This window comes from Impatiens glandulifera, chromosome 1 (assembly GCF_907164915.1).
Source record: "Impatiens glandulifera chromosome 1, dImpGla2.1, whole genome shotgun sequence".
Classification (NCBI taxonomy): Eukaryota; Viridiplantae; Streptophyta; class Magnoliopsida; order Ericales; family Balsaminaceae; genus Impatiens; species Impatiens glandulifera.
The window spans coordinates 46,001,368-46,016,996 of NC_061862.1; the positions used below are offsets into that span (position 1 = coordinate 46,001,368).

A 15,629-nucleotide genomic window follows, 5' to 3' on the forward strand; every position below is an offset into this window, starting at 1 on the left:
ATGATATCAATTATTCTAACTTCATTTTTATTTCAAATACAACAAAACAGTCGTACCAATGTTGTTAACATGAATAAGCTGAAATTCCCACATCATACTAGAAGTAGACCGTTTTCTCAAGTGAAAGAAGATTTGGTATGTACATTATTCATTATTTTTAATAACTTAATATAAAGAATGTTATTAATTTTATAAATCATTTATTTTAATAGACGCTTGAAATAGGACAAATCCCCTCTGTCGTTAAAGTATTCAAAAGGACCCGTACCTCAAAACCTACAAAAGAAACCCCAACCTCCATCCCGGACAAAAGTGTACAAGAGAAAATTATAAGTTAATTGAATTTAAATAAATTACATAAATCTAGCTTATTATTATATAAATTAAAATTTATTTCAAATGTGCAGACGGAGATGGAGGAGGTAAGAAGCAATGAATCAGATATATCTGACTTCGACTTGATGGAGAGAGTGTTCGGATGACAAAAGCATGGGGTAGTGATCGGTATGGGATCGGCGTCCGGCCCACACACTTTCGAGAGGATCGTCGAAGTGGCAACACTTCACAATGATCCACTAATTGGTTGTTTGAGGAGAATCAAAGATTGGCGATGAAAGTGGAAGAATTGCAAAAAATGGATGAAGAAAGAACTCGAACAATTAATGAAATGCAAGCGGAAAAGCTAGAAATGAGGACAAGAATGAAGAAATTTGAAATGTTTATGAGGCAATATCAACCACCCCCTCCCCCCATCAGCTAATTCTAGTACGTTTTGATTGGTTGTTTCGACCGATAACAAGTTTATGAATGATTGAGTACGTTTTAATTCGAATGATAACAGATTGTTTGGATGATTGGTTTGGTTTAAAATTTTGAAATGCTAATGGTCATTTGGTTTATGAATGTTATTTATATATATATATATATATATATATTGGTTTGGCTGAACAGGTTTTGGTTGCGCACAAAACAATTGACCTATTTTGTACATTTTATAGGAAAAAACGAAAGTTAAATGGAAAGCTTTCAGTTTTTCTAGAAATGGAAAAACTGAGAGCTTTCCATATACCTCTCGGGTTTATTTGAAAAGGAAAAACCGAGAGTTATATGGAAAGATTTCGGTTCTTTTTCAAAGGGAAAAACTGGAAGTTTTTCATATACCTCTCGGGTTTATTTGAAAAGGAAAAACTGAGAATTATATGGAAAGCTTTCGGTTTTTCTTGAAAGGGAAAAACTGAAAATTTTTTATATACCTCTCGGGTTTATTTGAAAAGGAAAAACCGAGAGTTGTATGAAAATCTTTTGGTTTTTCTTTAAAGGAAAAACCGAGAGTTAATTGGAAAGCTTTCGGTTTTTCTTAAAAGGGAAAAACCGAGAGATTTTCATATACCTCTCGGAGTTTTTTGAAAAGGAAAAACCGAAAGTTAATTGGAAAGCTTTCGTTTTTTCTTGAAAGGGAAAAAACGAGACTTATATGGAAAACTCTCGGTTTTTCTCTTTGAAGAAAAAACGAAAATTTTCCAATTAACTCTCGGTATTTCTCTCGGGTATTTAAACCGAAAAATTTACGATATCTCTCGGTAAACACCCAATTAAATTTACCGAAAGAGTCAATACCGAGGAATGACGAGAGTTACTAAAACCTTCAATATTAGGTCATTACCGAGAGATATAGGATCATTACCAAAAGTTTTTACTCTCGGTTTTGACCCATTTTTCACCTGTGTTCAAGCTTAAATACTAGTTCTAAATTCTAAACTAAAGGAAATAAAGTGACTACATCTGAATTATTTTTAATTTTTTCATTTTCTTTCTCATTATATCTATTTTTTTATTTCCAACTTACACATTTTTTACTAAATAAAATAAATATTAACTTAAATATCATACATTATACATAAATATTAAAATAAATTAATTAAATTAAAATTAAAATAAATTACATTATATGAAAGAAAAAAATATATAATATTTTATTTTAGCTTTTATTGTTGATAAAGACATGAGAAAAAATTAAAAATGGTAAAAATAGTATTTAATTTAAATTTTAATTTTAATATATAAGTTAAATTTTGTTTTATTTTTATTATTTAATTTAATATATTTAATTTTTCATATGTATAAAAAATAAATAATTTTATAAATTGAGAGAGAGGATGTGCTTAGTTTCAAAATGTTAGTTTCATAGAGAGCAATGTGGATTCTGTTTAAAGTGTGTTTGCCGATTTTGTTCATGGAAGGAAATTGAGTTGAGAGAGACTAGAGAGCATGGAAGATCGGGAGGACTTGAAGTCCATTCTTCCTTATTTGCCGCTTTCGCTCTGTTCATCGTCTCTCTTCTGGCCGAATCAAGTGGTTGAAACTCTAACATCTCTTTCTCGTGGCCCCAGCCACAGTGGTGTGACCTCCGGCTATAAACTGTTTCAAGTTATTTCCGATCTCCGGCGAGCTATTTCTCTCACTCTCCCTTTCGACATCCTTGATTTCTCCGCCGCAGATGGATATGCTCTTTTATTCGACGAAGTAATTCAATCCTCTTCTTTTTGAATTGCTTTCCTCTTTTAGTTCTATTTCGGTGAATTGTATATTGTCGTTTTTAGCTCACATCTTCTAATGTGCGTCAGAGAATATCTCTTGACCAGGCGGAGAAATGGATGGGACAGGTTATTCCTGCAATGGCTGATTTGCTACTGCGACTTCCATCTCTTTTAGAAGCTCACTATCGGAATACAGATGTCCTGACAGGTCTTCGTTTGTTAGAATCACAGAATTCAGGGATAGTATTCCTCAGCCAGGTAAGCGTGTATCCTTTGCTTCTTCTTATTTAGATATCAAATCAGTTTTGGACATTCAATTGAATGCTGGTTTGATACAATTTGCTTATGAGATATAGATAATATTGGACAAAGTTATCAAAGTCTCCATATATATGATACGAGAAAGAGTATCATCTAGAGGATATCTTTGAGGAGTACTGTTGCGGCATTACAATTCCTCAGTTTTTGTTTTACGGTACTGGTGGAGTTAACTAACTAGTTTGCCTAAAAGATCATATGTGTTCTTCAATTTCTGTGTGTTTTCTTATGATATTGGATATCTTTTCAAATTTTTATTTACTGAACAAATGATTTGATTTTACTTATGCATACACAATATTTGCATGTTCAGGAATTAGGAATTTGCTTGTCATTTTGTATTTCCATCTCATCTCATCATTCTGCATTTTTTTTTTTGTTTCAGGAATTAATTGGTGCTTTTCTTGGATGCTCATTTTTCTGTCTATTTCCAATCTCTGACAGATTTGACAAACAACTTCAGATGATCAATTTTGATCATTTGTTTGCGTAAGTAACATACAACCATTCTAATTACAAGAGTTGCTCTATTATTGTTATCATGTTTAAGAATGGTCATTGACTTTCGTCTACTCTAAGTGAATCTATTGTATTTTTATTTGTCAATTTTAATTTCCAATCGAGAGTACTTATACTTCGTTATTTCGTACTTTCACTTTTCAAGGAGTATCGTACTTATACTTTGTTATTTCATTGACTTTCGTCTACTCTAAGTGAATCTATTGTGAATCTTTGGATGCTCGTCTTTCTGTCTATTTTAATTCATGTTTTTGGTGATGGAAAACGGACCGTATCATTATGATTTAATTTGTGCATATGTATTATACTAAAAGAAGGTTAAACCATGAATTTCAGTTGAAAAGTTTAATGTGTATGTCAAACAAATATTTTCTCATGTATTGCGCAGTTGTTCCTGTCTTGTTAGTTCAGGAAACTATGCTGATAATATTTGTATGTTCCAGGAATCTCAGTAGCAGTTATAGGGAAAATTTAGAGAACAAGGTCAAATGCATCATGCACTATTTTGAGAGGATATGCTCCTCTATGCCAACGGGCATGGTGTCCTTTGAACGTAAAGTTCTTCCTCTGGAACCCAATCCTGGTGTTTGTTATCCGGAAATTGATGATTGGAGAAACTCAAGGTTACCCCTTTGCAAATTTCAGGTACTTTTTTTCAGTTCTTCAACACCTGTATCTAATTCCTTGTATCAATAACATAAGTTTAGCACATCAAGGTTTTACACATGCTTCTTTGGCATGTAGGAGAGTTTCTCTCTCGCCAAATTACTGTATTTTTACAGCTTAGTTCTTTGGCTTGAATGGAAAATGATCTATTGCCATAAAATTACTGCAAAAAGTTTGAGAGTTATTATTTTCTTCTTTGTAATGCTTGATTCCTTACTTTCAGGTCAATACAAATTGGATTCTTCTGACTATTCTTTTATTAATTTCCTTTAGGCTTACCATTCAGGTTTAATAGAAGATCAATCGCATGGAGCCTTGGAAGTAGATTTTGCTAACGAGTATCTTGGAGGTGGTGCTTTACGTAGGGGTTGTGTGCAGGTTTCTTTCTTGACCTCCTAATAAGTAATAACTGTTTATACTTTTCGATGCTTTTGATTTGTGCTGAAATAGTAGAGTTCTCGCTGGACATGTTTGCTGATGTGAACTAAACCTTTTCTGGATAAGGAATCTCTTTCCAGTTGATCTAGTTTTGTGTTGGTTCCAAACTCGACAATATTGAAAAGATAAGTGATTATTGTATATAAGTTTTTTTTGGTGTAGATTAATGGTACAATCAAGTGTGACCAAACTCTTTGAAGTTAGGAGTTAGATGAACTTGATATATCTTGAACTGGAATTAGGTATAAATCTTGAAATTACATGAATAAGAGAACTAGAATTTGAGAGCGAAGAGAAGATAGAGCTCTTAGCAAGTTAAAGAGAAATTGAATTAATGGAGAATGATAAAACCCTAATAACTGAGGAGAATACATTGAGGAAGAAGAGAGAATCTCTAAGAAGAGTTTTCAACTAAATCTTTTCATAACCACCATATAACTGCTACTAATCTATTTATACTATTTATTTATAACTATCATTATCTGTTATTAACCGCTATTGAACCCCAGGACATTATCCCTAACCCTTTCCTCTTATAACAGAATTGTCACTATATAAATTGGCCAAACAGAAATTTCATATACCAGCAAGCAGAAAAAAGCCTGTCATTGATTGGGCTGAGTAAGATGCTAAGTCCAGTGATTTATGGTCCTAGCAAACTGTCATACCACTCTGCAGGTTTTGTGTGTAGATATCTTACATATCTAGTCCTCATGTTATCATTACTCTTCTAGCACTATCTTTATTCTCTGACCCCTGGAGCACAAACTACAAATTTAAGAATTTGCACTATTATTCTTTATTTGCATTTCCCATCTCCTTGTTGTTGTGAACTATATGTGCAATTGTGTTCTGTTAAATCCATTCAAGATTATTTGGGCACTCTATAGTATCTATTAATATTGATTATTTCTCGTGTAGGAAGAGATCCGTTTCATGATCAACCCAGAATTGATTATTGGCATGCTTTTTTTGCCTCGCATGGCTGACAATGAAGCTATAGAAGTTGTTGGTGCTGAAAGGTTTTCTGACTATACAGGGTAAGTTGAAATTATTACTGAATTTGTAAAGTGAAAATCAATTAGGACTTTTCTCTATATCATATTCACTGAAACTCTAATAAATATATCATATCTAATCATATGGTGAATAGTCCTTATTTGTTCAATTAAATTCAATGTGTATGAAGATATAGTAAAGGTCTATGAAGAAGATGATTTCTGTGAGACCTTTTAAGTTTATTCATATTGAATAATACATCAGTATCAGATATATACAGAGGTATTCCCTTAGTTTAGGGTTTTGAGAATCACTTAATATCTTCCTAATCAATTACAAATGAATCACATATAATTAGCCTAACTAATTATGGTAATCATCTGTACGCAATTAATAACAGAAATTGGTATTTAATCAATCAAACCTTGATTGATTCTCTCTCCTCTCAAGTAGACAATGAATGCTTTCTAACTGGAAGAACGGAGAAAATTCGTGATTGGTGTGAATGAGTATTATTATTATTATTATTTGAAAATGTGATAATTTCATTAAAAACCATAGTCAATGCGAAAGTAGCATCGGCTATGGTAGTAGAACTACAACCAAGTAAGAATAAGTCATTACATGTGTCGTCATGAATTAAGAGGGGGAGAAAACATACTTCCACCCTATAGTCAAAAACAAACTCTAATCACCAGCCACATAATGATGTTCATTTCCTTATGTCATAGTTAATCCCAAAAGAGATGCGTTTATGCTTTGAACTCATCTTGGGCAATACTTTCATCAACCACTGTCTGTTTCTTGTTGTGCCACGTCATTCCTAGGAGATCCTTTCCAAGTATCTAATTTTCTGAAAATGAGGCCCTTCAATCTTTGATTCACTACCTCCATGTGATCGTTGATGGATTCCGTAGAAATTGACTAACATGACTCACAAAAGAACTTATTATGTATGTCCTATAGTGATAGAGTAGTATTCATCAAGAAATAAACTCAAATTTCTTCTCATAAATCAACAAATAGTCCACTTATTATGGCTTATTGTTATATCTTTATTACTTGTAAGATATTAATTGCTTACTCTATTTGCGTATGGGCCTAAATATGGTGTTCCGGTTATTCAACTTTGATGATTTTCTTGGTTTTGCCTTGTTACACTTGCTTTTTGAACACGTTTATTGCTTGGTCTGTATACGAAATGAGGATTACATGTTTATGGCCCTTTTTGTAATTCATTAAACTTTTACAGGTATGCCTCCACATTTCGCTTTTCTGGTGATTATGTGGACAAAAAGGATCTGGATGTAATGGGAAGAATTAAAACACGAATAATTGCAATAGATGCTTTATGTTTCCCTGGAACAAGACAGTTTAGGCATGAATGTCTTCTCAGGTGCTTATTTTCAACTTTTTTTTTACTTTTGTAATAATTTTAAACTTAGCATTCTGCAATTATTCTCCTGCTTGTGTTAGGGTAATGGGTAACATGGTTCAACATTACTACTGCAGTTTAATCATAATATGTTTTTACCAAAATAATAAGATGATGTTTTTACTTGTTTTGGTTCTATCAGGGAGGTGAATAAAGCGTTTTGTGGGTTTAAAGATGGATTCAATTATCAGCAGTATCAAAGACACTGTCAAGAGGATAGAGTTTGCACTCCTAGTTTACATAAAGATGTAGATGGGTCCAATGTGGGTACTTCATCAGATGTTCAAATGGTAATGCCTTGTGTCTTACTTGTTAATATTTTGAAAACTGAAGAGAAGATACATTATTCAAAATGTTGTTAACTGAATTTGTTAACTTTTGAGGTATTTTTCATAGATTTCTTGTGTGTGAATTTACTGAAGGATGAAGCTTCAAGAATTCCTTCAGTATTCAGTCAAGAAAGATCTAAAGATTCAAAAGCAAGTGCTGATGGAATAAAAGGGAACCAATATCTGGAAAGTGATGAGCCAATCGGCATTGCAACTGGAAACTGGGGATGTGGTGCGTTTGGAGGAGATCCTGAACTTAAAGTTGCAATCCAATGGCTTGCTGCATCTCAGGTTTCCCTTTTTCTTCTGCAATTGAAAGTATTCATGGTCTAGTTTTATGTACAAATAGAGCTCATCTCACCCAGTTGAGACTAACTACTACCACTACTGCTGTGTCTGTTTATTTGTTTCAGGCTAAGAGACCTTTCATCTTATATCACACATTTGGTTTGAGGGAACTGAAAAATATTAACCAGGTACTGTATGGCTACCATTCAGTTTGTCGCTACTTCCAAATAACTGCATGAGCTGATAATTGTGACATGTTATGGGGGCGCAGGTTTGTACGTGGATTCACTCTAATGGCTGGACAGTTGGTGAGTTATGGGGTGTAGTAGTAGATTATTCATCTAAGAGATTAAATGGAAAGACTAAAGATGGTTTTTTCAGTTGGCTCCTTCCGTCTCTACCTTCTAATGCTTAATCAAAAGCATTTTACTTTAAGAACAATGTTTACTCATATGCGTTGTTTTACCCCGTGTTTACTCATAATTGAATAGGCATATATATATAAAATCAATATAGATCTCTTGAATTAGCTTCTGAGACGGCTAAAAAGTGAGAATCCAGGGTTAAGTAGATTGTGAGAACATATTTTATTTTTTACTGCAAACACAACACGAGAAAGATCATAATGCATTTTTTGTGTACTAAAAACCTGCTGATTTTCAATCACCGCCACCTGCTGTTACACATAACATGAATCTTCTGATGCCAACAAAATTGGTAAATTTTGTTTCATTATTAGTTCAAAAAGTTCTGTGTGATACTAATATTTTCTTCCAACATTGTATGTTTTGTTTCGAGTCTTTTGATGGAGTTAGTGTTTTCTTTCATTTTCCTTTCTATGTGATTTTCGATAGCCAAACAATAATTGAAGTGTAGCCCCCAGTCATCTTTCTAAGGCGACAAGCCCTTCTCGAGGATTAACTCTTTGTGGGTGCAGGTAGGGATTGCAATGGGTGGTTTGCCACTCAAAATTTAGTCATTGAATTTGTAAGCTTAACGAAGAGACCGAGAGTTGCAAGTCTTAAGCATCCTCTCAATCCCTCAAAGAGTTTCCGTTTCTATGAATACAATCCCTCAAAGGGTTTCCTTTTCTATGAATTAAATCATCCGCTTTGAATCATTTGAATGTTCCTCCACCACAAACAAATCCAATTTGGAAACCATATTGAGCTGATAGTGTAGATGTTATTACCGGTCAAAAATCGGTTACAACATCTCATTTCACCAATAAGAACAAAGCTCTTCCATCCATTTGCAAACTTATCCCAAAAGATATTAGGAATCACAAAGAATATTTATATTATAAATAAATTTAGTTAAAATAGTTTTTATGATAAATGAAAATATTATATGTATCGTCTAGATTATAAACAGTGGTATGCCAGAATTGTATGAACTCGATAGTAATTCGGAATAATAATGAAGAGAAAATCCCTAATAATAGTATATGTAACCAATTGCAATCCTTATGACCAACTTAGGTTTTTTTCTTTTACCAAAATATAGTAGAATTCATTTAAAACTAAATGTTTATGCGATTTTCTCCAATTTTAGAAGTTCAACAGGGTTAGTTAGTTTGTTTCCGTAGATTTATGATTAACGAGTTATATTTCATATCAATCAAACAAGTACTTGATACAAAAAAAACAAGAACAAAGATTAGGGACAAACAAAAGCAAATAAGCAAAAAGAGAATAAAGTTCAATAAACCCTATAAATTGTAAGATATAGAAGATTTCAAATCTTAACTTCTAAAATACTCTAACGAAATGACTTTTCGTTAACAAAGAACCCTAATCGGAATTGTGAGTTTTTAATTTTTAATATTTAATATTGATAATGTTTTGCGCTGAAATAAAAAGAAAGTAAGTTACAGTGTTGTAGTATAGTTCAATTGGAAAAACATTTATTTAAAAACTAAAAATCTGAAATTTAATTTTAGTTGGGCAATTAAGTTGTGATTTGGCGGGATTAAATTCTAATAAAAAGGATAGAAAGAAAAGCATGGTCTGTTTTGGTTTCTTGATGGTGAGTTAAGATAATGTATATAGAAGAAATGTCAAAATAATTCAATAACTAGTTATGAATACTTAGTTATGAGTTGTGATAAATTGTGATAATAACTTCAATCTCAATCAATTCATCGTGGTCGTTCATCTTTCAAACACAACATCCCCTCCACCTTCTTTTCCACACCGGAAGCCAACTCACTTCAAAACCCAATCAAAGTCGCCATTCATCTTCATCTGAATTTCACAGTTTTAAGTGGCAGAACGATGACACGGCTCCCTGGATGAAAATTTACAACTCTGTCGCCTACGGCCGTTCTGATTACTCCGACGACGATAACATTTTTCATTCATTTTCTCCACCTGAGAGGAAGAAACAAAGAATTCGTAGGCAGAGTCGTAGTAATCGAAGGTCATTCAGAATCAACACACATCTTCTTCGATGGAATGCAGATTGTTTTGGGGCAAGAGAGACGACGAAGTGTTCATAAATAATTCTGAGTTTGACCGGATAAAGGTGAAACAGAGGAGGAAATTGGAGTTTCATATGAAACAGCGCCAATGAGGTTGTCAGCTTTTATTACGAGGAGTTTAATCCGATGCGAATGGGAAGGTGAAAAAAGAATTTTGCGGTGATGAAGATGTCGGAAAAACCTGTTGAGATGTTCTTTGCCATTGCGGGCGGGTTTCAAATTCCGGGTAAATGGGTCAGAGTTTTCTGTTATGAAAACGGGTTAGAGTATAAATATTTTTTTGGGTATTTTTCTCATAACACAGTAAGGTTGAGAGAGAGTGAACAAATCTAGGGTTTTTCTACTTTTTCTTGTTCTTTGGCTGATCTAGAGTGAGAGGTTGGGGAAATTTTTGATTGTGCAGGATTCCAATCATTTATAGTCTCTTTTATTTGAGAGCATGGCGTGTAAGTTTCTACTATTGACATTTTTTTGATTTAGTGAAACTTATCCCTCCTATGGACGTAAGTCAATTTTGATCGAACCACGTATATTGTGTTACCGTTTATTTTGTGTTATTTTAGTTCTTGGTAAATCTGTTGTTCGTCATAGACGATTTGGAAACTGATTTGTTACAAGTTTGATTTATAAGAAGATCCGTAGTTTTGTTGTTGCAAAACTCAACAGTGGTATCCGAGCAGTATTAATTGGTTATTTGTTTTAACATTGGAGCAGAGTGCTCTACTGGTTACTTGACGAAATTGAAAGAGGAGATCAACTGGTTTCTTTTCTAGGGTTTTTGTCAATTGTTAAGGCAGTAATAATGGAGAAATCTAGACCTGATATAGTGAGTCTGAATGGTACAAACTACAGACAATGAAAACTGATGATTAGTGATCTGTAAGTTTCAGATAATTTGAATGAAACAATTGAAAATGAGGCTGTTAGACCTGAGACTACAAAAAAAAAGGCTGATTGGAAAAAGATAGATAGAAAGGTCTGCAGTTTTATTTGTTCCTGAGTTGGTGTAAATGTTGTGCACCATGTTGAGAATGAGACTGCGCGTATGGTGTGTGGAGAAAACTTGAAGCTCTCTACGCTGGGAGGTCAGCAGAGAATAAACCAACACTGGTACGAAGACGGGTAAATTTGAAGTACATTGATAATAAATCAATTGCTGAGCACTTGAATGAATTTTAAAATAGAATCAGCTGAGTAGTATGAAGATAAACTTTGATGATGAGATTTAAACACTTTTAGTCCTTGGATCTTTGTCTACAAGTTGGGAGACACTTATTATCACTCTCAACAACTCAACACCAAATGGTAAAATTAACATGGAATTTGTCATCATTTCCTTACTTGATGAGGAGAATCGAAAGGGGGATAACCCCTCTAAGTCTGATATGTTGGTGATTGATAAAAGAAGATCAAAGGGTAATAGAAGTGGTTCGAGTAGGGGCAAGTCTAGAGCTCCAAAGAATGATGGTGCTTTCCATTACTGTGGCAAAATGGGTCATTGGAAAAACGAGTGCTGGAAATTTAAAAATGATAAAGCGAAGGGTACAGTGAAGCTCAGAGAAAAGAAATAACAGAGTGCAGATACATCTACTTATGCTTCAGATGGTGAACTAACATATGCTTCTAACTGTCAAGACTTTTGTCTAAGTACATCTTCAAATAAAATAGCATGGATTGTTGACACATGTGCCTCATTCCATATTAGTCCACACAAAAGTTACTTTTAGTCCTACAAAGCTGGTGATTATGGTGAGGTTCGCATGAATAACAGTGATGTGTCTAAGATAGTTGATCTTGGTGATGTTAGAATCGAGACAAACATAGGTTGTTTCCTGACATTGAGAGATGTAAGACATGTTCCTGATTTAATAATGAATTTGATTTCAGCAGGTAAGCTTGATGATAGAGGCTACCATAATATTTTTAGTGGTGGTGCATGGAAGCTAAGCAAGGGTTCATTGGTTATTGCACGAGGTAAGAAATGATGTTCCTTATATAAGACAAATTTGAAAATTGTCTATGATGCAGCATATTATGTCGTGATGGAGTCATCCTCTGATTTGTGGCACAAAAGACTAGGTCACATCAGTGAAAAGGGGCTGAATGTTGTGATCAAGAGGAATGAGTTGTTGAATCTCAAGGATGCTCATGCTGAAAATTGTGATCATTGCTTGAAGGGTAAGCATAACAAAGTCTCCTTCAGTAAGTCAAAAGTGGAACTGAAAAAGAATGTCCTTGAACTGGTTCATACAGATGTTTATGGTCCTATGAAAATTAAATCCATAGGTGGTGCTTCTTATTTTGTAACATTCATAGATGATGCATCTAAGAAGGTTTTGGACTATTCTGTAAAGTCCAAAGATGAGGTTGCAACAAGGTTTGAGGTCTTTCACAAGCTGGTTGAAAGAGAGACATGAAGAAAACTGATGAGAGTGCATTCAGATAATGGGGGAGAGTATATAAGCTCATTTGATGATTATTGCAAAGAGAATGGTATTCGACATGAACAGACTGTGCCCAAGACTCCACAATAAAATTGTGTGGCAGAGAGGATGAACAGAACAATGTTGGAATGGATGAGGAATATGCTCTCTCATGCCAGATTGGCTAAGCATTTCTGGGCTGAAGCCATGAGCACTGCAATGTATGTGATCAATCGTTCTCCCTCCAAACCATTGAATAATAAGTGTGCAGAAAGCGTTTAGTCAGGTAAAGATGTTAATTATGACTATTTACATTTTTTGGTTGTAGAGCTTTTGTGCATGTTCCAAAATATGAGAGGTCTAAGTTAGATGCAAAAACCAGGCAATGCATATTTTTGGGTTATGGTGATAAAAAGTGGGGATACATGTGTTATGACCCAGTTGACAAAAAGGTTTTGAGAAGCCGAGATGTGGTATTCCTTGAAGATTAGACTACTGAGAATTTTGAAGATTGTGAAAAGCTTGATGCATACATACGTGACCTTTCTGGTCTTTAGTTGTCTTATAATATTGAGGAGACAATGCCACATGTAGCTTCAGACTCAGATAGTGATGATGATGTTCCTTAGGGTCCAATTGTAGGTCATGGAAATGATACTGAAACTGATCTTGGTGATAATATTGAGGTTGATTTTGAAGTTCAACAAAAAGATGGAAATCAACCGAATCAACAAACAGAGGTACTTAGGAGGTCTATTAGGGCGAAAATATCAAGTTCTAAGTACCCTGCTACAGAGTATGTCATTCTAACTGATTGTGAGAAGCCTATATGTTATAAGGAGGCTCTTGAGGATGCTCATAAGAAAGAATGGCTAGCTGCCATGGATAAAGAGATGAAGTCATTGCTGAAAAATGGCACATATGAACTAGTTGAAAGACCAAAGAACATAAAAGTATTACAAAATAAATGAGGGTACAAGATCAAACAAGAAGGTGATGATAACAAACCAATATACAAGGCTAGGCTGGTTGTCAAAGGTTTTGGCCAAAGACATGAAATCAATTATGATGAGATTTTCTCACCGGTAGTGAAAATGACTTATATCCGGGTGGTGTTAGGTCTAGCTGTTTGTATGGATTTTGAGGTTGAACAGCTTGATGTCAAGACTGCATTTTTCCATAGTAATTTTAATGAAGATGTTTATATAAAGTAACTTGTAGGTTACAATAAGAAAGGTGAGGAAAGCAAGGCGTGCAAACTTGTCAAAAGTCTGTACGGTTTGAAGCAAGCACCAAGGCAGTGGTATCTTAAGTTTGAGTCGTTCATGACCATCCATGGGTACATGAAGACGTCTACAGATCACTGTGTCTTTGTGCAAAAGTTTTCTTCTAATGATTTTATTATACTTCTCCTATATGTTGATGACATGCTGATTGTTAGGAAAGACGAGCTCAAGATTGTCAAGTTGAAAAAGGATTTGGCTAAGTCTTTTGAGATAAAATACTTGGGTCAAGAAAGACAAATTCTGGGAATGCAGGTAATTCGTGATCGGGTGAAGAAAAAACTATGATTGTCTCAAGAGAGAGATATTGAGAAGATTCTAAAACGATTTTGTATGGACAAGGCAAAGCCAGTTGCTTGTCCATTGGCTACACACTTGAAAATAAACAAGACAATGTCTCCTAAGGATGAAGAGGAAAGACAAGAAATGTGAAGTGTTCCATATGCTTTAGCAATATGCAGTCTGATGTATGCAATGGTCTGTACAAGACCAAATATAGCTCATGCGGTTGGAGTAGTTAGTCGTTTCCTTTCAAATCCCGGTAAGACACACTGAGAAGCGGTTAAGTGGCTAATGAGATATATTCAAGGGACCTCCAAATACGCTTTGTGTTATGGTACTGGATAACCACATGTTGAAGGGTTTTCTGATTCAGATATGAGTGGTGATATTGACACAATGAAATCAACTTCAGGGTATTTGCTTACTTTTGGAGGAGGAGTTGTATCATGGCAGTCTCGTCTACAGAAATGTGTTGCTTTGTCTACTACAGAACCTGAATATATTGTCATTATTGAATGTTGTAAAGAAATGAGATGGATGAAAGAATTGTTGAAAGAAATAAACATTGCACAAGGCAGGTTTGTGGTGTTTAGTGACTCACAAAGTGCTATACATGTGAGCAAGAATCCAAGTTTCCATTCACGTTCAAAACACATTCAAATAAGGTACCATTGGATCCGTGAAGTGCTCGAGAAGAAGGAGTTATACTTGGAGAAAATGCATACATATGAGAACGGGTCAGATATTATGTCAAAGGGCTTACCAAGAGGTAAGCATGAGATATGTTGTGCCAAAGCCGGAATGGTTCTGGAAGGAGTGTCACGATGATGAATGTTTATAGCAACATTCTCCCATTGCTTGGAATGGGGAGAATTGTTGAGGTGTTCCTTGCCATTGCGGGTGGGTTTTAAATTCCGGGTAAACGGGTCAGAGTTTTCTGTTATGAAAACGGGTTAGAGTATAAATACTTTTTTTGAGTATTTTCCTCATAACACAGTAAGGTTGAGAGAGAGTGAATAGATATAGGGTTTTCTACTTCATCTTGTTCTTTGGCTGATATAGAGTGAGAGGTTGGGGGAGCTTTTGATTGTTGAGGATTTTAATCATTCATAGTGTAATCACTTCTTTAATTTGAGAGCAGGGCATGTTAGTTTCTACTATTGACATTTCTTTGATTTAATGAAACTTATCCCTCCCGTGGACGTATGTCAATTTTGACCGAACCACGTATATTGTGTTGTCGTTTATTTTGTACTATTTCAGTTCTTGGTAAATTTGTTGTTCGTCATAGACGATTTGGAAACTGATTTGTTACAGGTTTAATTTCTAAGAAGATACGTAGTTTTGCTGTTGCAAAACCCAACAAAACTGATACGACAATTGAGTGGGTTAATGAGAGGTAAGGTATTAATAATTGTTAAAAATAAATATGATACATTTTGCATCGTCCATTTCTTACCGTAAATTTGTGGAATTTGAAAACTTTTATCCACTTTAAATATAAAAAAAACAGATTGATAGATTCTGAATAAATTTAAATTTAGTATTATTCCCATTAATTTTTCTTATAAAATTTTAACTTGCTTAAAAATATTTATACATTTATTTTTGTTTAATTTTATTACATCAT

The 15,629-nt window shown here is 34.2% G+C and overlaps 1 protein-coding gene across 2 annotated transcripts; it reads left to right on the forward strand.

Annotated features, from left to right (window-relative positions):
* Nucleotides 1-2,191: 2,191 nt before the first annotated feature.
* Nucleotides 2,192-8,221, forward strand: LOC124932342 (poly(ADP-ribose) glycohydrolase 1-like). Of its 2 annotated transcripts, none has more exons than XM_047473317.1 (11): nucleotides 2,192-2,523; nucleotides 2,625-2,795; nucleotides 3,241-3,344; nucleotides 3,818-4,019; nucleotides 4,314-4,418; nucleotides 5,400-5,518; nucleotides 6,730-6,873; nucleotides 7,055-7,202; nucleotides 7,335-7,532; nucleotides 7,655-7,717; nucleotides 7,801-8,221. In XM_047473317.1, exons 1-11 carry the CDS (start codon nucleotides 2,269-2,271, stop codon nucleotides 7,942-7,944), a joined length of 1,653 nt encoding a protein of 550 aa, XP_047329273.1. In that variant the 5' UTR covers nucleotides 2,192-2,268; the 3' UTR covers nucleotides 7,945-8,221. The 2 variants fall into 2 exon arrangements, with proteins under 2 accessions (XP_047329273.1, XP_047329793.1); XM_047473837.1 differs by having other exon boundaries at nucleotides 2,643-2,795.
* The last annotated feature ends 7,408 nt before the right edge of the window (nucleotides 8,222-15,629 follow it).